The 23,779-nt window shown below is 45.4% G+C and overlaps 1 protein-coding gene and 1 pseudogene across 1 annotated transcript in view; one reads left to right on the plus strand and one right to left on the minus strand.

The window, feature by feature from the left end:
* Positions 1 to 6,898: 6,898 nt before the first annotated feature.
* Positions 6,899 to 23,779, minus strand: part of MAP1S (microtubule associated protein 1S) — a 32,437-nt gene continuing 15,556 nt past the window's right edge. Inside the window, exons 6-7 of the mRNA XM_004277568.2 lie at positions 13,991 to 14,226; positions 6,899 to 13,035 (exon numbers count right to left, since the gene is read on the minus strand). Of these exons, the coding sequence (XP_004277616.1) occupies positions 12,880 to 13,035; positions 13,991 to 14,226 (392 nt within the window). The 3' untranslated portion in view covers positions 6,899 to 12,879. The remainder of the gene's footprint in view (positions 13,036 to 13,990; positions 14,227 to 23,779) is intronic.
* Positions 17,361 to 19,081, plus strand: LOC101284686 (serine/threonine-protein phosphatase 2A catalytic subunit beta isoform-like; annotated as a pseudogene).

The raw sequence follows: 23,779 nt of genomic DNA on the forward strand, positions 1-23,779 counted from the left end.
TGAGAGCGCGCGGCCAGCCATTGGACCATTTAGGAGGCCAGCTCCGCCAGCCCAGCGCGCTGATTGGCTGAATCGGAGAAGCGGCTCCTTTTTTTTAAAATCTCCATAATTTAAAGCGACAGGTCCCGCTCCTTTCACCTGAGATTGGGTGGGAAGGGTGACTATAGTTTATTGAGCTTCCCAATGTGTGCCAAGCATTGAGAAGGACTCATTTGATTCCCTCTACAAGCCTATGAGCGGGACATTATTGATCCTCATTTTACAGATGGGGAAACTGAGGCTCAGAGAAGGCTCCTGCAGGCCACAGAGCAAGTCCACAGCCTTATAAGGGCAGCCTCAGGATCTGGTCCCAGAGGTGGGGAGAACCATCCTTAAGAATGTTGTCATGTCACAAGTCTGAAAGGGTCCGGTCGCCCTCAAGTGAGTCCTCATAAAATGAGATTTATACAGCACCTGCCGGTCCTCCATTCAAACCTCCACTCCTGGTTGATCTGCCTGCCCACAGGCCTGCTCCTCCACCAGCCTCCCCAGCTTAGAAAGGCCGCTCAGGAGGCTGGCCAGAGGCCTGGGAGATCCTGAGAGCCTTCTCTTCCCTTCATCATCCACACTGGTCCTGCTGGCCCTGTGTCTCTGAAACACCCCCAATTTGCTAACTTTCCTGTACCCTGCAGTGGCCTGGGCCCAGTCATCTCCAGCCTGGTTGCTGCCTGGGCTTCTACTTGGGCCTCTTGTTGCCTCCACCTCTTCCCCCGACAATCCCTGTTCCCCATGGCAACTATAGGGTTTTTTTCTTAATAAACTTTAAATTTTAGAGCAGTTTTTGATTTACAGAATTATTGTGAAGCTAATACAGAGAGTTCCTGTGTGTCCTACACCCAATTTCCCCTGTTATTAACATCTTACATTAATATGGTACATTTTTCACAATGAGTGAATCCATATTGAGACATTATTATTAACTAAAATACATACATTATTCAGATTTCCTCAGTTTCCCCTAATGTCCTTTTTCTGTCCCAGGATCCTGTTAGGGATCATCATGTCATCATGTCTTTCAGGCTCCTCTAGGCTAAGTAGTTTCTCAGAATTTCTTGGTATTGATGACCTTGACAGTTTTGAGAACTAGTCAGGTGTTTTGTAGGCTGCCCCTCAATCAGGATTTAAAAAAATTTTTTTAAGTTGAACTATATTTGACATATAACATTGTGTAAACTTCATGTGTACAACATATGGATTTGATACATTTATATGCCATAATATGCTTGCCACAATTGGTATTTGTCTGATGTTTTTCTCTGGGTTAGACTGGGGGGATGGGTTTGGAGAGGACCACAGAGGTGAAACTTCCGGGGCACATGCCATCAACGTGAATTTTCACTCTGATGTTGAGATCACCTGGCTGAGGTAGCATCTGTCAGGTGTCTCCACTGTCAAGTTAGTCTCTTCCCCCTTTCCCTGCTGTACGCTTTGGAAGGAAGTCACTATTTACAGCCCACACCTAAGGGATAAGGATTCACTCTCCCCCACCTCGAGGGCAAAAATTATTTGGAATTCCTCTGATGGGAAATATGTCTCTTCTCCCCATTTATTTATCTATTCAATCATTCATATCAGTACGGACTCATGGATATTTATTCTACATTTTGGGTTATAATCCAATACTACTTTATTGATTTTCCTACTCAAATTGTTCCAGCTTTGGCCCCCGGAAGCTCATTCAGTTGGCTCTCATGTCCCTTTGACATGCCCCCATCCATTGCATCCTTGGTTTTTTTTTTTTAGCACTTACCTTATGTTGTCACTACGAAATGCTCCAAGCTCATCTGGTATATTTCCTGCCCCAGTCCTAGAATCAGCCTTTCTCCAAGGAGCAGCCCTGGTGCCTTTCATTGGAGAATACTGTTAGAAACCAAGATCTGGGTAGTAGGTTTGCTCATCACTACTGGGGTGTAGTTGCTTCTAGGCGGCTGACAGAGCAAGGACATATATGTTTGTATACTAACCTGTGTATATACACAGATCTGTAAATATTTCCATATGTAACTGTATCTATATTAAGTTAAACATGAGTTCATACAGATATGTCTGCACCTAATCCATTACCAAATGGATCCTCCTAGCCTCCTCCCTTGCCTGTCTGTAACCTCCCACTCCAGTGGTGAGAAACCTAGCTCCCACCAACCGCTCTCCATTCGCTTAATTATTCCATTCAGGGGCACAGGTATAGTGGCTTCAGGATGTTAACTTGTACCCACAGAGGGGTTTTCAAACAGAAACTGATCACCTGCCTCTCCAGCTCCAAACCCTGCCTGAGTGCCTAGCACCCTCAGTAAAGACCCCTGCCCCCCCCCGCCCCCCCCACCAAGCCCTCCAGGCCAGCCCAGTCTGGCCACGCGCCCCTTGCGGCAGTCCCACCACCATCAGTCCCACTTCAGGGCCTTTGCACCTGCTGCTCCCTCCAGCTGTTCCCTCCAGCTGGAGTGCTCTCTTCCCAGTTCCCCATCTGACTGGTAACTTAGCTCTCAGTTCCTGCATGGAAGCTCTGGTCTGGCTTCCTTTCAGCCCAGTGATAAACCCCAGGGCTGGGGCATTGTGTTAGGCTTGGCGCCCTCCGTGCCAGAAGCTGGGAGATCCATGGGGGCCCGGCACCACCCACACCAGCCAGGTGGGGGCTGAACTGCATTCATACCCCCATACAAGCCTCTCTCAAGCCTGGGCCAGGGGCAAGGTTGGGAAGGGGGCTTTGATTCTTGTTTTACAGGTGAAGGGACCAAGGCTGGTGGACAAGAGACTACTCTCTGAAGTCAGAGAGTGAAGACATGTCAGAGGCAGGGCTTGACCCAGGTGCACTGATGCCTAAGCTCTCACCTGTCCTGACCTTGGATCCCAAAAGACGCTGTGAGGATGGGGAAGACAGGATGCAGAACAGGCCTGTCTGGGGTTGGGGAAGGAAACTCAGGTGTCCAGTCACCTCCAATACAGCCCCTGGAGGTTCAGGCCAATTTTCTGAGATTGTGTGTGGGGTGGGTTTCGGTGGGGTCCAGAGAGGTTAAGTAACGTTTCCAAGGTCACATTCCCAATGATGCCAAGCTGGGACACAACCAACATTTCCTGAGCACCTACTATGTGCCAGGGAGGGGAACGGCACATACTGTGTAGGCGGGTGCCGACCTTGTCCTGTCCCAGCAGCAACCCAGCTTACAGACCAGAAGGTAGCACAAGAAGGTGACTCACTGGTGGATAGGGTGGCATTTTAAAGGGAGTGGGTCATGAAGAGCCAGAGAAGGGCCTGGGCTGGAGGTGGGGACCAGAAGAAGAACAGGGAGGGCTTCCTGGAGAAGGGCCCCTAGCAGGTGGGGTTTGGAAGATATAGAGGTTTTGCGTTGCTCTTTCAGAGAAAGGCTACCCCTTCCTCCTCCGTCGTGGCCTTCAAAGAGTCCACATCTTTCCAGAAAAGTGCCCTGGCCACGCCCCACAAGGGACCCGGTCCCCCCAGCCCCATCTCTGTCCCCTTGGGAACCTCTACCAACTCCAAGTGCCAACCCTGGCATGCTCACAGCTCCCCAGCTTGGACCCCTCTCTCCCTGACTCCCAGTCCTTTGAAGGGGAAGTCCCAACTGCTCGGTGGGGTGTCCACGCAGCTGTAGGGCCGGCACCGCCCCCGGCCTGCCAGTGTTCCGGGAGCTTCAATTTTCTGTCTCCTCTCGGTTCCTCTAAAAGACCAAGCCTCTGCCTCTGCGGGTCCCTCCGCCAGCCATGCGCTCTGTCATTCCCTAACATTGGCTTAATCCTTTGTATCCTCAGGAAGCTTTCCCCGACCCCCAGGCCTGAGGGGCTCCTCTGGCGCCCCGTGCCACCCACCACACCCGTCATTGTGGGTTGTTGTCCGCACCTATGTGTCTGACTCCCCTATTTGACATTGTTTGCCCCGCGAGGGCAGCATCCAGTATGTGCTGACTGATGAATGGCTGGATGGTGGCATTCCAGGGAGTGGACACCGCGGGTGCAAAGGCCTGGAGGCAGGATGTGGATGTTGAAGCAACACAGAGAAATCAGGGGGCGGTTGCGGATCGGGCTCTGGGTGAGTATCGGGGAGGGGCTGCCGACGAGCAGGCAGCGCAGAGAGTGGGTGCCTAGGTCAAGATCGCACATCTGGCTCCCGCCGCATGCTCCAGGGTCCCCAGGTGTTTCGGCTACTGATGGGATATTTTTAGCGCATGCTCCGCAGAGGCTGGGCCAGACAGCTGTCAGGAGGGACTGGGAGAGGAAGAAGAGAGGCACAGAGAGGAAAGAGAAAGAGAGAAGAGAAAGAGGGGGAGGGGAACTCCAGGCCCCAAATTGTTCTAGGAGGCAGATGGGAAAGAGTCAGAGTTAATGCCCTAGACCAGGAGTTGGCAAACCACAGCCCATAAGCCAAATCCAGCCCACTGGGTTCTTTCCGTAAACAAGGTTTTATTGGAATTCAGCCATTTACTTCCATTTGTTCAGCTATAACAGCAGAGTTGACGTCTGGACAGACTCTATGGCCCACAACACCAAAAAAAAAATCATCTGTGTTGTTTTTTTGTTTTTTGTTTTTGTTTTTTTTTACAGAATGAGTTTGCTAACCTCCTGCCAGGACAAAACTATCTCTTTGCGGGGACGTGTCAGTGGTTATTCATTGATTTTCACCACTATTTCTGATTCTCCTCCTTCCACGTACAAGGGAGGAGTATACCTTTCAGCTTCTGAATTAGGCAGAGTCATGTCACTTGCTTTGGCCAATGAAAAGAGAGTGGAAGTGGCATGGTGGAAACCCTTAGGAGCTGGTGCCTGATTTGCCATGTCCCTTTCCCGTCTTGCCACCTGATGTCCTAGATGGTGGAAGTTCCATCATGCTGGGCTGCTAAATGAGGGTGATGAGAAACACAGCACCAGCAGAAATCTGAAGGGCAGGGAAAGGTCCACCAAGTGTTGAGTGCAAAAGTCCAGACCCCCTCTCCCCACAACACATACACAACTTATTAAAATAAAAATCAGAGTGGAGTTCTTTCTAGGAATGTAAGGATGGATAAATGTTAGAAAACCTATTAATAGATTTTTTTTTTTTTAAGATAAACTTATTCCCTCCAGTGGTTCTTCACTTTATTTTGAGGCCCTGTTATCACGTGCATACAAGTTTGGAACTGTTACATCTTCTTGGTGAATTAAAAGTTTTGATTTGATAGTCCTTATTTCTAGTACTATACCAAACATATAACTTTATTAGTATGGGTATATCAGCTTTAATTTTTTCTTTAGTATTTGCCAGGTTTATTTTTTTCCATCCTTTAGTTTCAAAGTTTCAGCACCTTCATGTTTATTTATTTATTATTTATTTTTCACATCTTTATTGGAGTATAAATGCTTTACAATGTTGTGTTAGTTTCTACTGTACAACAAAGTGAATCAGCTATACGTATACATATATCCCCATATACCCTCCCTCTTGAGCCTCCCGCCCCCTCCATCCCACCCCTCTAGGTCGTACAAAACACCGAGCTGATCTCCCTGTGCTATGCAGCAGCTTCCCACTAGCCATCCATTTTACATTTGGTAGTGTATATCTGTCCGTGCTACTCGCTCACTTCATCCCAGCTTCCCCTTCCCCCACTGTGCCCTCAAGTCCATTCTTTATGTCTGCATCTTTATTCCTCCCCTGCCACTAGGTTCATCAGTACCGCTTTTTAAAATCCCATATATATGCGTTAGCATACGGTATTTGTTTTTCTCTTTCTGACTTACTTCACTCTGTATGACAGATTCTAGGTCTATCCATCTCACTACAAATAACTCAACGTTGTTCCTTTTTATGGCTGAGTAATATTCCGTTGTACATATGTGCCACATCTTCTTTATCCATTCATCTGTTGATGGACATTTAGGTTGCTTCCATGTCCTGGTTATTGTAAATAGTCAGCACCTTCATGTTGAGATGTTTCTTGTAAATAGCATAAAACGAATTAAAAAAAAATACAGTCTAAAAAATCTTGTCTTTTAACTGGAGGTTTTTGTCCATTTGCATTTATTTTAATTACTGGGAAATGTTTATGTATTTCCATTATCTTATTTTGTGCTATTTCTACCTCCTTCCCTATGGAAGGCTTGTTTGGGATTATTTCTTCTTCATTCTAATTTTTCCCCCCTCTACTAATTTGGAAGTTATAGACTAGTTCTATTCTCCTAGTCTTTACTGTAACTATTAATATTGCTACTCTGCTCAGCTAAGCAATATGTTACTCTCCCCTCAAACAATACAAAGATTTTAAAACCTTACTCCAATCAGCTCTTATTAGTGGCCATTTTTGCCTAAATTTCATTTAGGTTTTAATCCTACATATTGGACATTCTAATTCTTGTTAATGATGGTGATGTTTCTTTAGCTGCACCAATGTTTTTCCTGCTTTTTTGCTGTTTCCTTCTGCAAGTCAGCCTTTCCACCTGGATCATTTTCTTTCTGCCTGAAAAAATATTCCCTCAGAATTTCTTTCAATGAGGGTATTCATTTCTCTCACCCAAAGATGTTTCTGTTGCATGAGAACTTCTTGCTATTTTCTATTAGCAATTTAGATGGTGCCCCACTGTGTCCTGAGTTTCACGTTGTGGGGCTGAGGAGCTGGCTCTTGGTCTGTTTTCTTGTTGACTTTGGTATCCTGCACTGTCATTTGTCTTTTTATATATCCTGCTTGGGATTTTGTTGGCTTTCTGAATACGGGTGAATTGATACTTTTCATCAGTTCTAGACAATTCTCCGCCATTATCCCCTTCAGAGTTTGCCTCTGCTCTCTCTCCTCTGTCTCTTAATCTTTTTCTCTTCCCATGTTTGGGAAATTCATTCAGTTCCATCTTCTAGTTCACCAATTTTCTCTTCAGCTATCTCAAATCCACGGTTGACCCGATTATTTGCTTTTTAATTTCTCTTAGTTCTATTTGGTTCTTCTACAGATATTACTCTCTCTTGCTCTTTGTTCACTTTTTAAGATTAAACACAGCAAAGACACCAGGATTAAAGATACCAGGTCTTTGCTGCTGGCATTGATAGGGTGTGAGTTTTGATTCTGGCTCTAATTTCCTGGGATGTGACTGGGGTGATTCTTTAAGACTGGGGTTGAAGTTTCTGCCAGTAGACCCCCAGGGTTACCACCATCCTGGACTACTTTTTTTTTTAATGTGTTCAATAAGTATTTATTTAAAATCTATAAATCTTAAGACATTTTTTTTTAAGCATCTTTACCGGAGTATAATTGCTTTACAATGTGGTGCTAGTTTCTGCTGTATAACAAAGTGAATCAGCTATATTTATACATATATCCCCATATCCCCTCTCTCTTGTGTCTCCCTCCCACCCTCCCTATCCCAGTCCTCTAGGTGGTCACAAAGCACCGAGCTGATCTCCCTGTGCTATGCGGCTGCTTCCCACTAGCTATCTATTTTACGTTTGGTAGTGTATATATGTCAATGCCACTCTCTCACTTTGTCTCAGCTTACCCTTCCCCCTCCCCGTGTCCTCAAGTCCATTTTCTATGTCTGCATCTTTATTCCTGTCCTGCCCCTAGGTTCTTCAGAACCCCCCCCCCCCACTTTTCTTTTAGATTCCACATATATGTTAGCATATGGTACTTATTTTTCTCTGACTTACTTCACTCTGTATGACAGACTCTAGGTCCATCCACCTCACTACCAATAACTCAATTTTGTTTCTTTTTATGGCTGAGTAATATTCCATTGTATATATGTACCACATCTCCTTCATCCATTCATCTGTCAATGGACACTTAGGTTGCTTCCATGTCCTGGCTATTGTTATAGTGCTGCAGTGAACATTGTGGTACATGTCTCCCTTTTTAAAATTTTGTTTTTTATACAACAGGTTCTTATTAGTTATCTATTTTATACATATTAATGTATGTATGTCAATCACAATCTCCCAGTTCATCCCACCACCACCCCCTCCCACTTTCCCCCCTTGGTGTCCATATGTTTGTTCTCTACATCTGTGTCTCTATTTCTGCCTTGCAAAGTTGTTCATCTGTACCGTTTTAATAGATTCCACATATATGCGTTAATGTATGATATTTGTTTTTCCCTTTCTGACTTACTTCACTGTGTATGACAGTCTCTATGTCCATCCACGTCTCTACAAATGACCCAATTTCATTCCTTTTTACAGCTGAGTAATATTCCATTGTATATATGTCCCACATCTTGTTTATCCATTCAGCTGTCGATGGGCATTAGGTGGCTTCCATGTCCTGGCTATTGTAAATAGTGCTGCAATGAACATTGGGGTGCATGTATCTTTCTGAATTATGGTTTTCTCTGGGTATATGACCAGGAGTGGGATTGCTGGGTCACATGGTAGCTCTATTTTTAGTGTCTTAAGGAAACTCCATACTGTTCTCCATAGTGGCTGTATCAACTTACATTCCCACCAACAGTGCAAGAGGGTTCCCTTTTCTCCACACTCTCTCCAGCATTTGTTGTTTGTAGATTTTCTGATGATGCCCATTCTAACCTGTGTGAGATGATACCTCATTTAGCTTTGATTTCATTTCTCTAATAATTAGTGATGTTGAGCAGCTTTTCATGTGCCTCTTGGCCATCTGTATGTCTTCTTTGGAGAAATGTCTATTTAGGTCTTCTCCCCTTTTTTTGATTGTGTTTGTTTTTTTAATATTGAGCTGCATGAGCTGTTTATATATTTTGGAGATTAATCCTTTGTCCGTTGATTCATTTGCAAATATTTTCTCCCATTCTGAGGGTTGTCTTTCCATTTTGTTTATAGTCTCCTTTGCTGTGCAAACATTTTTGGTTTCATTAGGTCCCATTTGTTTATCTTTGGTTTTATTTCCATTACTCCAGGAGGTGGGTGAAAAAGGATCTTGCTGTGATTTATGTCAGTGTTCTTCCTATGTTTTCCTCTAAGAGTTTTATAGTGTCTGGTCTTACACTTAGGTCTTTAATCCATTTTGAGTTTATTTTTGTGTATGGTGTTAGGGAGTGTTCTAATTTCATTCTTTTACATGTAGCTGTCCAGTTTTCTCAGCACCACTTATTGAAGAGACTGTCTTTTCTCCATTGTATATCCTTGCCTCCTTTGTCATAGATTAGTTGACCATAGGTGCATGGGTTTATCTCTGGGCTTTCTACCCTGTTCCATTGATCTATATTTCTGTTTTTGTGCCAGTACCATATTGTCTTGATGACTGTAACTTTGTAGTATAGTCTGAAGTCGGGGAGTCTGATTTCTCCAGCTCTGTTTTTTCCCCTCAAGACTGCTTTGGCTACTCGGGGTCCTTAGTGTCTCCATACAAATTTTAAGATCTTTTGTTCTAGTTCTGTAAAAAAATGCCATTGGTAATTTGATAGGGATTGCATTGAATCTGTAGATTGCTTTGGGTAGTATAGTCATTTTCACAATATTGATTCTTCCAATCCAAGAACGTGGTATATCTTTCCATCTGTTTGTGTCATCTGTGATTTCTTTCATCAGTATCTTATAGTTTTCTGAGTACGGGTCTTTTATGTACCATTGTCAAATGATAGTATCACAGTCACTAAATAAGAAATCAACATTTTATTCTATGAAAATGGTTTTCAGTTGCAAATTATCACTGTAAAAAAGAAGAGTGAAATTTTTTTCCTGTATTTGAAACTAGTAAGAGTTGTGTAATAGTAGTTGTGGGATAAGTGTTACCTTCTTGCCGTCAAGATGTGTAGTAGGGCTGGACATTCTTACCAACACATTTAAAACTAAACTCTTTGGGAGATCCCTCAGCACAAATGCAATCATAAATACGGAGCCCTCCTCTGATCTGTTTGTCAGTGCAGTTTTTCAGCCTGTCTCCTCAACAGACAATAAGTGTATCAGATAATTTGAAATATGCTAGTATTAACTTTTAAATTAGCATCTAATTAAAAACTAAAAATTCTCCTACAGAACTCAAAAATGCTGAAGAATGTGTTGTGTGGCTCTCAGTTTAAGAAGCACTGGCCTAGGGACTTCCCTGGTGGTCCAGTGGCTAAGACTCCATGCTCCAATGCAGGGGGCCCAGGTTCAATCCCTAGTCAGGGAACTAGGTCCCACATGCCGCAACTAAAGATCCTGTGTGCCGCAACTAAGGTCTGGCACAGCCAAATAAATAAAATGTTTTAAAAAGAAGCACTGGCCATAATCATTACACATTTCACCTGACAGTGTTCTGCAGTTTCATCAGCATTTCATGTCTCTTTTTGAATTATGGTTTCCTCAGGGTATACACCCAGTAGTGGATTTGCTGGGTCGTATGGTAGTTCTATTTTTAGTTTTTTAAGGAACCTCCATACTGTTCTCCACAGTGGCTGTATCAATTTATATTCCCACCAACAGTGCAAGAGGGTTCCCTTTTCTTCACACCCACTCATCCTGGACTACTTTAAACCATGTCATCTGCCCAAGTTTGCTTTCCATTCTTGGGAAGATCTTATTTTGATTTCTACTTCATGCTTTGAGGTCTTTACTTATCAGACACACCATCTTGAAGGTCCATGAAAACGGAAGACCAAACCTGCCTTGTCTAACACAAAAGCCGCTTCCCTCCTGGGGTTTCTGTCTGCACTGGTCTGGCCTCTGACTGTTACTTATTTTCTGGTTGCTCACTGAGCAACCAGAAATTAAGACTTAACTCTTACATTATGTTAATCAAGACTTAACTTATTTTTACCCAGCAATTTTAGATGTTTTTATTGGGACTCTAGCCCAATATCTGGTCAGAAGCAGAAGTTGACAGCGCTTCTTACGCATGTGTTTGGGCCCCCTCCGTGGAGATTCTAGAACTCTAAGAAGAATCAGAATATAAAAACAATTTTTTGTGAAGGAAAAAAGTAAAATTAAGGAGAAAGAACCTGCCTGGTGAGCTATTAAGGCACACAAAGCTATACCAACGAAAACAAGGAGATGGCCAGAAAAGTTGGCGATGGATTAGAACAGAATTAGAAACAAACAACGACACACATGGGATGTTTTTCAGGGAGGAAGGAGTGTTTCAAATCTGTACATAGCATTGAACAATCGAATTGCCCAGGTTGGGGCAATCCTTACCTCTCTCTTCATCCCCAAATTAAGTCCTAGGTGGGTAAAAATAAACAGAAATAAAAAACCCTGGGAGAATTTGTGCCAACTGTGGAAGGGCCTCTAAAAGCACAAAAGAGAGACATTTAAAGAACTGTGGTTTGAAAATCATAAAAATAAAATGTTTACAGCAAAACTACTCATAAACAAAACTGAAAGGTAAATTTGGAAAAAAATGTACAATGCAAAAGTTTATTAATTGTTAAGATGGTAGATTTTATGTTATGCGTGTTTTTTTTATTATTATTTTCTTGAGGATTTAAAAAAAAGATTTATTATTTATTTATTTAATTTATTTTTGGCCGCATCAGGTCTTAGTTGTGGCACGCGGGATCTTTTGTTGCGGTGCACGGGCTTCTCTCCAGTTGTGGCAGCAGGTTTTCTCTTCTTTAGTTGTGATGCGTGGGCTCCAGAGCGCATGGGCTCTGTAGTTTGTGGTACCAGGCTTTCTAGTTGAGGCGTGTGAGCTCAGTAGTTGTGGCGCACAGGCTTAGTTGCCCCACGGCATGTGGAATCTTAGTTCCTTGAAAAGGGATTGAACCTGCGTCCCCTGCATTGTAAGGCAGATTCTTTACCACCTGGACCACCAGGGAAGTCCCTATGTTACGTGTTTTTGTTTACAATTAAAATTTTTAACAAGTTTGTTGTCCCTATTAAAAAAAAAAGGAATTATGATATATGAATGAGAAAAAGACAAATGTCTAATAAAAAAAAAGTGAACCAGCTAATTAAAAATAAATATAAGAAAATCTCCCTGGAAAGAAATGAAATGAGAACAAGGAGGCAGCACCTGTATGTACTCAACAGTTTGGCCAAGATGAAAAATCAGGGTGATACGACCTCATGTATAAACAGTAACCTATCTTGAGACCTGGACTAAGAAGTCTCTCCTCATGGGAAAAGGGGGGTAGGTATTGAGGGGTTAGGACTTGGTCATAAGTTTTTTAAGGTCACCATTCAACCCAGTGCAGATGGCATCTTATTGAAAACACTATCTAGGTGTTTCTGTATGTGCAGAATAGAGAGATCAGGGAGGGGCTTCATCAGGAGATTGATGTTTTGTAGCTTTTAAGTTTCAGATTGCTTTTTTTTTTTTTTTTTTTGGCCAAGCCAAGTGGCTTGTGGGATCTTAGTTTCCTGACCAGGGATTGAACCCAGGCTACATCGGTGACAGCACTGAGTCCTAACCACCGGACCACCAGAGAATTCCCTCAGATTTCCTTTTAAGACCTTGCTGTAGAGTGAGACTTTCCTGCCATGAGTGCCAATTATCCCTAGGAACAGAGGGCAACTTTTATTTAAGGGCTTTGGAGCACAGAGACTGGGGTTCAGATCTCTGCTAGGCCACTAAATGGTTTGTGTGGCCGGGGTCTGGCAGCTGCCTTTCCCGTCTATAGAACAGGGCCCTCACGGCCGCTGGGATGGGCTGGAGGGCCATGGTCAGCAGCGAGCTCCACTGGCCAGGGGTCATCACCTGAGAGGCACTGTCGCCCTTGGGCCTGGGTTTTCCCATCTGTGACACGGAAGCCAGAGCATGCCTGACCTGGAGGCTACTGGGAACTCCACAGAAGCTGTCTCCCCCCAGAACTGGGGACCCACATGGCAGCAATGACCGCGCGGAGTGCTGCCAAGTCTCCTGCCGGCAGAAGGAACTGAGGCCACAGCCGCGCGGAGTACCTGTTTTATTTCTGACACAGGTGCACCTCAGGACGGCGGCGGACTTGGGGCGGGGGGTGGTGCTGGGGGCGGGGCTAGAACTCCACCTTGCAGGCGGGGAAGGCCTCGTCCTGCATGGACACAGTGCTGTTACTGCCCAGCACCGTGATGCCCAGCGCCTGGTGCCGGGCGTGCGTCTCCTCATACCACTCATGCATCGCCACCGAATCGAAGGTGGGGATCAGGGTCACCTGTGGGTGCGACAGATGGACCAACGGTGAGGGGGAGCGCCCTCTGCCCTCCCGGCCCAGCCCCAAGGCATCTGAGGCCCCTCTTCTCCGAACGCGTTTGTCTCCGCCTCCATTACCTCTTGCCTGGATGTCTGCAGCCGGCGGCCAGCCTGTCCCCGAAGTCCCTTCTCCCTCCCATGGCATCCAAAGGACCCTTCCACAAACCGGACCACTCTTCTGCGAATTCTTCTCCATGCTTCCCGCCCACACCCACTGCTGCCATCTCCCCCTGTTCTCTTGCCCAGGCCTCCCTCCAGCTCCCTGAATACACTAAGCTTGCTCCCGCCACTGGCCTTCGCCCACGCTGTGCCGTCTGCCCTGGACGCTCCCTCGCAGCTGCTCCGTAAGCTGCGTACAAGGCTGGGTGTCAGCACACTCACAGGCTGAGTGGGCGGCCAGGTACCTGGAGGCTCCTTCTATCCAAATTCGTCTCACCCTTCAAGGTTCTATTTCAAGGCTTCCCATGAGGACAACCCCAGCCCTCAGGGTCAATTCTCAACGTTCTTAGCTGTGTAGATACCACACATCTCACCTATTCCTCCTGGCTGATTCTCATAACATTACGGAGGTTCAGTGCCAGGGGTCAGGCGAGGTGATCAAACCAGCCCCACCCTGCAACCTCACCCAGGTTTGCTGCAGACAAGGAAGTGGATGTAACAGGAACAGAGTCCCGAGAGCTGGGTGGCACTCCTGCCTTTGACCTCACTGCCGCATGGCCCTGGGGACATGGCTTAGTCTCTCTGAGCCCCACTCCCTCCTTGGATGCGGGTGAGGGTCACACCAACCCCACAGGACAGTGTGGGCTCAGCAGGAAGACACCGGGAAGCGCTGACCCTGCCCAGTGGCAAGAGCTTGGGCCATGTCCCAGTGACATTTGCTGTCATCGGGACTGTCTCACACCCGGGTCGTCACGTACCTGGAGGTCACGGTCCCACTGCTGCTTGCCAGCCAGAAGCGCATCCAGGACAGCCCGCATGCCCTCTTCCTTGTGCTGGTCCTGGCCACTGATGACGTAGCAGAGCGCACGCACCCTCCGGAAGAACTCCTTGTCCACCAGGCGGGCACTGCCCCCGCTGGGCAAGTAGGCCAGGTCGAGGTAGACGGGGGAGCTCGGCGGGGCCAGTGACCCTCCTGGCCGACTGCCAGCTGACCCTGTGGGTAAGAGGGATGGGGTCAGTTGTGAGCTCTGGGGACAGGGAGGGGCTGAGACCCAGGGCCCAGGACAAGGCTCCCAGCTCCACCTGCACCTCTCTGAGTGGCTCCCTCCCTGGCAGGAAGCCTGATCTCCATTTTATGGTTGACAAGCTCTCCCTGGCTTGTCCTGCAAACACCCCAGCCAACCCCTCAGTGCCTGGACACTCCCTGGCCAGTCCCTGGACACAGACATCCCCAGGGCCTGAGGGAGGGGGCAGCCAGGGAGGGCTCCCTGGAAGAGGGGGTTTTAGAGCTTGAGTTCCTACAGCAGCAGTACCTGGAATTCTCAGCAGCACCCACCGGTTTAGTTACTCAAGGGGAGCCAATCGGGCATTTATCAAACTCTCCTGGGCACCGCACCCTGGGGACACGGCAGTGACCAAAACAAACAAAAATCCCTGCCCTCAAGGTTGACAGGGAGCCAGAGTGGGTGTAGGAAGGAGAGCTGAGAGAGGGTGACGCAGGCTGGGCAGCCTGGATGGAGCTGGGGCAGCTGCTCTCAGGCCCTTGTCCATGCCCTGAACCCAAAGCCTGTGCAAGGGGGACAAGGCCACCATTCCTGGGCCAGTGAACTCACCAAGTGATTGAGGACATAGCCAGGTCTTGGCCACAGGAAGCCTGCCAGGTGTTCAGTGTCTTAAGATCATAAACGTTGCCCAGTGCAGGGTGTGGGCCCAGAAGGCTGCTGGGGCATTTGCAGAATGAATGAAATCCCCAGCTTTGGGCAAGTAGCGCCCCTCACTCATAACTGGGGACAGTGGTGTCGAGGACCCTGAGTGGTGCCCCAGGAAGGGAAAGCCACCGTGGCTGTGGAAGGCGAGAGGGGGACAGGAGCAGCAGAGGCAGAACAGCAAAGCGAAGACAAAGGGAATGTGGACGGAAGCCATGGGGCAGGAGGACAGGGGTAGAGCAGGGACTGGCAAGCTATGGCCTGTGGGCCAAATATGGCAACTGCCTGCTTCTGGAAATACAGTTTTACTAGAACACCCACTGAGTACTTACTGAGCTGTTTTTGTGCTACGACACCTAGCTGAGTGAGTAGCTAGCTGAGGAGCTGAGAGAGAGACCATCTGTCCTACAAAGCTGAAAATGTTTTCCCTCTGGCCCTTTAAGACAGGCTTTGCTGATACTAATGTAGATGGTTGGTTTATCAGAAGCAGTGGGAGCAGGAGACCCTGAGTGGCCAAGACTGTGGCCTTTGGAAAGAGGTCAAATGCCCAGGAAGAGAAGGTCTCAGATGATCCCCAGCCTCCGGGTGCCAGCCTTGCCCATGGGCCCTAGGGGCCACCCTCTCTCCCTCCCTGCCACTGTGCTGGGAGCCCCTGACCTGCCAAAGGTCACAAGGGCCCATCAGATGCCTCTCTTGGAATCTGCCCAGGAAAGACAAGAAGTGGGGGCTCAGGGGGGCGCTGAGGCTAGAAGACAATCAAGAGACCAGGGTGGCCAGGAGCTGAGGACAAGCCACATGGGGAGAGAAGCTGGAGATGCCTGTCGGCTCCCGGAGGGCAGGACCACCCCAGGCTACTAGAATAGGGCTCAGTCCAGAGCAAGCGCTCAGTGAACATGATCTGGAGTTATTATGACTGCCATCGTTGTCGCTGCTTTCTCACCAGCCCCCTCTTGGTAATTCTAGACCTGCTCTGACTGATGCAGTGGCCACCAAGCATTGGAATGTGGTGTGAGACAAGACACGCTGGGAGTGCAAAACACGCACCAGGCTCCCAAGATGTAGTGTGGAAAGAGAAAAGGGAACTATCTAGTAATATTTTATATTGATTACATGCTGAAATATCCCTTTTGATATAGTAGTATGCAGGAAAGAATGAACACAGCAGGATTCTGGGACGATGGTACAGTAGGAAGCTCCAAGAATCTGCTCCCCGTCTAGATAGTCGTGCTGGCAGCCCCTCAGCGTAAGTCTGAAGCAACTTACATGGGACTTAAAGGACTGGAAATTTTTTCTTCTTCTTTTCTTCCCCCTTCATTTTTTTTTCTTTTTCCCTTTTCGGGAGCCAAACATTTAAGCACTAGGACACTCAAAAGCAACTACTATGCAGGGGAATTTAGAAAGCAACCACAGATGCCCAGCAAAAGGTACAGGGTCAGAAAAGACATGAGAACACCCTAAGTTTACACCACAGACTGATCCCCAGCACAGAGACAGCCCACAATAATCAAACAAAGGAAGGAGCCACAGCAAACCCTGGGGAAGGGGAAATTTCGGATCTCAAGTTATCACATTATTAGATTCAAATGTACAGTTTTCAATAAAAAAAAAATCACAAGGTACATAAACAGGAAAGTATGGCCCAGTGAAAGGAAAAAAATTTAACAGAAACTGTCCTTAAGGGAGAGCAAATGGTGGACTCACCAGGCAAAGACTTAAAAAACTGTCCTAAAGATACTCAAAGAACTAAAGGAAGATGTGGAAAAAGCCAAGAAAACAATGTATGGAAAAAAAATACAAATATCAATAAGGAGATAGAAAACATAAGAGTAAATGAAAAGAAATTCTAGAGCTGGAAAGTATAGTAACTGAAATGAAAAATTCACTAGAAAGATTCCACTCAAGGTTTGAACAAGCAGAAGAATCAGTGGTCTTGATGACAGGGCAATGGAAATTCTTGAGTCTGAGGAACAGAAAGAGAAATAATTGAAGAAAGTGAACAGAGCCTAAGGGACCTATGGGATACTATCAAGAGGACCAACATACACATTATGGGAGTCTCAGAAGAAAAAAGAGAGAGAAAGGGGCAGAAAGATTATTTCAAGAAATAATGGCCAAAATCTTCTTATATTTAATGAAAGACATGAACATAAACATCTAAGAAACTCCATGAACCCCAAATAGGATAAATTCAAAGAGAACCAGACTGAGACACATGATAATCAAATTGTTCAAAGATAAAGACAAAGACAAACTTTTTGTGGGAAAGAACTGATAAAGGGGACGTTTATAGCTATAAATACTTTTATTAATATCTCAGATCAACAGCCTAACTTTACAACTTAAGGAACTGAAAAAAAGAACAAAAGTAAATCCAAAGCTAGCAGAAGGAAGGAAATAAAGATTAGAGCAAAGATTTTAAGAATAGAGAGTAGAAAAACGACACAGAAGATCAGCAAACCCAAAAGTTGGTTCTTTGAAAAGATTAACAAAATTGACAAATCTTTAGTTAGATTGACTAAGAAAGAAAAAGAGAAAGAGTGAGAGAGAAGGGGCAAGGGAACTGGGAGTGGCTGGCGGGTGGGAGGCGGCAGCAGGTGCCCATCGTCCGGCGGGAGCTGCGCGGAAACCCCACACCTCCCCGCGCCCTTCACCTACTCCAGGGGCGCACGGCCCAATGGGCCAGTGCGGACGGGGGTCTCCTGGAGGCCGTGCGCCCGGAACCGCCCGCGGGGCTTGGGCGTGGTGCGGGGTCGCACTCCCCGGCTCCTTCCACTCCCGCTGGGAGCTGGCTGCGGGCGAGGGTGCTGGGGCGTGCGGGGGGCGGGGAGGGGGGCCGGAGGCAGCAGGGGAGGGGCTCGGGCCACCATGGACGACAAGGCGTTCACCAAGGAGCTGGACCAGTGGGTCAAGCAGCTGAACGAGTGTAAACAACTTAACGAGAACCAGGCTAAGGAAATTTTAACAAAAGAATCAAACGTGCAAGAGGTCCGTTGTCCTGTTACCGTCTGTGGAGATGTGCATGGTCAATTCCATGATCTTATGGAACTCTATAGAATCGGTGGGAAATCACCAGATACAAACTATTCACGGGTGACTATGTAGACAGAGGTTATTATCCTGTGGAGACTGACTCTTCTTGTGGCATTAAAGGTGCATTATCCAGAACATATTACAATAGAGAGGAAACCACGAAAGCCGACAAACTGCCCAAGTACATGGCTTTGATGATGAATGTCTGTGAAAGTACGGAAATGCCAATGTTTGGAAATACTTTACAGATCTGTTTGATTATCTGCCACTTACAGCTTTAGCAGATGGACAGATACTCTGCCTCCATGGTGGCCTTTCCCCATCCATAGATACACTGGATCATAGAAGAGCCTTGGATTGTTTACAAGAAGTTCCACACGAGGGCCCAACGTGTGATCCGTTATGGTCAGATCCAGGTGATCGTGGTGGGTGGGGTATTTCACCACGAGGTGCTGGCTACACATTTGGACAAGATATTTCTGAAACATTTAACCATGCCAGTGGTCTCACACTGGTTTCTCGTGCTCACCAACTTGTAATGGAGGGATACAATTGGTGTCATGATCGGAACGTGGTTACCATTTTCAACATACCCGACAATAATTAAGTTATCGTTGTGGGAACCAGGCTGCTATCATGGAATTAGATGACACTCTGAAGTATTCCTTCCTTCAGTTTGACCCAGCACCTCGTCGTGGAGAGCCTCATGTGACCCAGTGCACCCCCGACTACTTTCTGTAAATTCCTCCTGGGAAAACCTGCATTTGTATGTGGAAGTATACCTGGCTTTTTAAAAATATATATTTAAAAACAAAACAAAAAAAAGCAACAGTAATCTATGTGTTTCTGTAACAAATTGGGATCTGTTTTGGCATTAAACGATATCATGGACCAAACTGTGCCATACTAATGATGAGCATTCAGCACAACTTGAGACTGAGATTAGTTCAACGCTATGTTCTAGATCGGTCGGTCTTAACAGTTTGCCTGCTGTGTTTGTAGTAACCGCTTTCCTTGGGGCTGTTCAAGCAAAAAAGGTAACTAACTCCATCTCCGTTTGCACTTACTTGGAGATCTTAGTTAGAGTGTTTAACTGGCATGGATTAATAGGGTTGGATTTTTATTTTTAAGAAAAAATCATAAAGCTAACTTCCACTTAATTCATTACCGTTTATTTTACTGAAATGTATAATTAACTGAAAATTCTTGGGCGTACGTTGTCATAACATTTAAAGAGATTTCCCTTCATTTACACTAAATTACTATTTTATGTTGATCTGCATATTTCTGTATATTTGTCATGACAGTGCTTGCATTCTATTTGGTGTACTGAGCGAATAAACTTTCAATTTTAAACAAACAAACAAAACAAAATGAAAAAGAGAAGCCTCAAATTAGTTAAGATCAGAAAGTGGAGATGTTACTACCAATCTACAGAAATAAAAAGCATTATGAGAGTACTATGAACAATTATGCACCAACAAACTGGATCACTTAGAAGAGATGTACAAATTCCTAGAAACACAAAACCTACCAAGACTGACTCACAAAGAAATAGAAAATCTGCATAGACTTATAAATAGTAAGGAGATTGGATCAGTAATCAAAACCTCTGGGGCTTCACTGGGTTTCTACTAAACATTTAAAGAAGAATCATTAGAAAGGAAAAAGTAAAGTTATCTCTGTTCACAGATGATATAATGTTATGTGTAGAAAATCCTAAAGATTCCACACACACAAAAGAAAGCTGTTAGAACTAACAGATGAATTCAGAAAATAGCTGGATACAATATTAACACACACAAAAAACAACTGCATTTCTATACGCTAACAGTGAACAATTCAACAAGGAAATTAAGAAAACAATTCCATTTACAAGAGCATAAAAAGAATGAGATACTCAGGAATCAATTTTAAAAGGAGGTAAAATATTTGTACACGAAAACTACAAAACACTACTGAAAGAAACTAAAGAGAACATAAATTAATGGAAAGATATCCCATGTTCATGGATTGGAAGACTGAATATTGTTATGCCACCACTACCCAAAGCGATCTACAGATTCAATGCAGTTCCTATCAAAATCCCAGTGTTTTTTTTTTTTTTTTTGCAGACATAGAAAAAATACATTCTGAAATTCATATGGAAGCTCACTGGGATCCCAAGTAGCCAAGGAAACCTTGAAAAAGAAGAACAAAGTAGGAGGACTCACATTCCCTGATTTCTACAATTACTACAAAGCTATAGTAATCAAGGCAACGTGGTACTAGTATCAAGACAGACATATAGATCAATGGAATAGAATAGAGAGCCCAGAAATAAACTGTCACACATATGGTCAAATGATTTGTGACAAGGGTGCCAAGAACATTCAATGGGGAAAGGACAGTCTTTTCAGCAAATGGCCCCTGGGAAACTGGATATCAACATGCAAAAGAATGAAGTTCAATGCTTATTTAGCACCATATCCAACAATTAACTCAAATTTAACTCAAAAAGCAAAATATAAGAGTTAAAACTATAAAATTCTTAAAAGAAAACATAAGGCAAAAGCTTCATGACACTGGATTTGGCAATGACACCAAAAGCACAGGCAACAAAAGAAAGAATAGACACACTCAACTTTCTGAAAATCAAAAAATTTTGTGCATCAAAGGACATTATCAACAGAGTAACAAGGCAAGCCACAGAATGGGAGAAAATATTTGCAAATCATTATCTGATAAGGGATCAATATCCAGAATATATAGAGAACTATCACAACCTAACCACAAAAAGACGAACAACCTAACTCAAAAATGGGCAAAGGACATTTCTAAAAAGATATACAAATGTCCAACAAGCACATGAAAAGGTGCTCAACATCACTATTCATTAGTGAAATGCAAATCAAAACCACAGTGAGATACCACCTCACACCCATTAGGATGGCTACTATCAAAAAGCCATAAAATAGGGCTTCCCTGGTGGCGCAGTGGTTTAGAGTCTGCCTGCCGATGCAGGGGACACAGGTTCGTGCCCCGGTCCGGGAAGATCCCACATGCCGTGGAGCGGCTGGGCCCGTGAGCCATGGCCGCTGAGCCTGCGTGTCCAGAAAAAAAAAAAATCCATAAAATAACAAGTGATGGCAAGGATGTGGAGAAGGTGGAACCCTTGTGCACTGTTGGTGGAACGTAAAATGGTACGGCCACTGTGGCAAACAGTATGGCAGTTCCTCGAGAAACTAAGAATAGAATCACCATAAGATCCAGCAATCCCACTTCTGAGTATATACACCAAATTTGAAAGCAAGGGTCTCAAAAAGGTATTTGTACATCCAGGTTCATAGCAGCATTATTCACAATAGCCAAAAGGTGGAAGCAACTCAAGTATCCAACAATGGATGAATGGATAAACAGTATGTGGCCCATCCATATGATGGAATACTGTTCAGTCTTAAAAAAGGAAGTTTTGACACATGCTACAACATGAATAAAGCAAGAGGACAATACGCCAAGTGGAAGAAGTCAGTTACAAAAAACCCCAAATACTATATGATTCCCCTTATATGATGTCCCTAGAGTAGTAAATTCAGAGACACAAAGTAGAATGATAGTTGCCATGGGCTGGGGACAGGGAGGAATGGAGTTAGTGTTTAAAGGGGACAGAGTTTCAGTTCCACAAGATCAAAGTTCTGGAGATGGATGGTGGTGATAGTTGTACGACAATATGAATGTACTTAATGCTATTGAACTGTGCACTTAAAAATGGCTTAAGGTAGTCAATTTTTTTTTTTTTTTTTTTTTTTGCGGTACGCGGGCCTCTCACTGTTGTGGCCTCTCCCGTTGCGGAGCACAGGCTCCAGACGCGCAGGCTCAGCGGCCATGGCTCACAGGCCCAGCCGCTCCGCGGCATGTGGGATCTTCCTGGACCGGGGCACAAACCCGTGTCCCCTGCCTTGGCAGGCGGACTCTCAACCACTGCGCCACCAGGGGAGCCCAAGTAGTCAATTTTATGTTACATTAATTTTAGCACAATTTTTAAAAATTGAAAAAAAAAAAAACCAAAGCACAGCAAGCCCAAGACTGCTACCCTTAGAAAGCAGACATGTTGGCCCTTGGCTGCCTTCTGGGAACTTGGATTTCAGAAGGGTTCCCACCATTTCCAAAATTCCAGACTCCCCAGGAAGGGGTGAGCAAGTGTACAGCATAAACTACATTGCTGTACAAGCAGTGTAGGCATGGTGAGCCACTCTTCTTATCATTTGGGAAATGGTGGGAACCCTTCCAAATATATATATAAAATCTGATCATTCTCAGATGTATTTGGTCTTTATCCACAGTTCCCGCCTCACACCTCCTAAAACCCTTGGAATTTTCTCCTGGCTGGCTGCCAGGAGAACCAATCATATGATTAAGAGGTTGAAACTTTCAGTCTTGCCCTTTGATTTTGGGGGAGGGGAGAGGGGCTTGAGGTTGAATCAATGGCCATTGGCCAATAATTTAGTCAATCACAACTATGTAATGAAGCCTCCATAAAAGCCCCAAAGGACAGCTTTTTGGCCCTTTTTCAGAGAGCTTCCACATCAGGGAACCAGAGTGCTTCTACGTGCCACTGTGTGGGGCCCCAAGCTCCCTGAGGACATCAGTCAGAGCCCTCATTTGGGACCTCGTCCTATGTATGTCTTCAACTGATTGTTGATTTGTATCCTTTAACAGAGTTTTATACGTAATAAATGAGTAATCTAGGGAGTAAATGGGTTCTTCCTGAGTTCTGTAAGCTGCACTAGCAAATTAACCAAACCCAAGGAGGGGGTCATGGGAACCTCTGATTTATAGCTAGTCAGTGAGAAGCACAGGTAACAAACTAGACTTGCGATTGGCATCCTGAGTTGCAGGAGGTCACCAGAACCCCTGGTTTGCAGCCAGTTGGTCAGAAGCACAGGTAGAAACCTGGGCTTGTGACTGGCATCTGACGTGGAGGGTGGTCTTGTGGGACTGAGCCCTTTACCTGTGGTATGTGATTCTATCTCTGGGTAGAGAGTGTCAGAATTGATTTGAATTCCTGGACGCCCTGCTGGCACCCAAGAATTGCTTGTTGGTGTGGGGAAACCTACACACAGACACACACACAGTGGAACTGGGTCCAGGAACCCTTTTTGGTTGGTGTCAGGAGTGGGATTTGCTAGAATGACCCTGGCTTACATAAACATATGGTGTTTTTTTTTTTTTTTTTTGGTGTGTGTGTGTGTGTGTGTGTGTGGTACGTGGGCCTCTCACTGTTGTGGCCTCTCCCGTTGCGGAGCACAGGCTCCGGACGCGCAGGCTCAGTGGCCATGGCTCACGGGCCCAGCCGCTCCACGGCATGTGGGATCTTCCCAGACCAGGTCATGAACCCGCGTCCCCTGCATCGGCAGGCGGACTCTCAACCACTGCGCCACCAGGGAAGCCCCGAAACATGTGTTTTTTAAAGAGAAAGGATAAAAGGGTGGGGAATGAGCAAACGCTGATCCCCAGATAGCTACCCAGTCACCCACAGTATGAAACTGCAGCTGCACTGCAATCAGTTACTAAAGGTAAAAGTTACCAACGGAATGTAGTAATGGTAGTAGACCCAACACCCAAGGAGTTGGCTTACTGGATATATAAGGAAATGCAAAATAATAAGCAGTATGCTGAATACACAGTTTCCTGGTTATTGTTATCTCTAGTAGCCAAAATGAAAGTTAAAAAATGTGCTCACTCGGGTCTTGATGTTGAACCAAGTTCAGATTTGGGTAGATCTGAGGTTTGGTCATTAGCCTCAAAGCCGCCCAGAGAGGGAAAAATTAT

The sequence above is a fragment of the Orcinus orca genome, chromosome 3 (assembly GCF_937001465.1).
Source record: "Orcinus orca chromosome 3, mOrcOrc1.1, whole genome shotgun sequence".
Taxonomy (NCBI): domain Eukaryota; kingdom Metazoa; phylum Chordata; class Mammalia; order Artiodactyla; family Delphinidae; genus Orcinus; species Orcinus orca.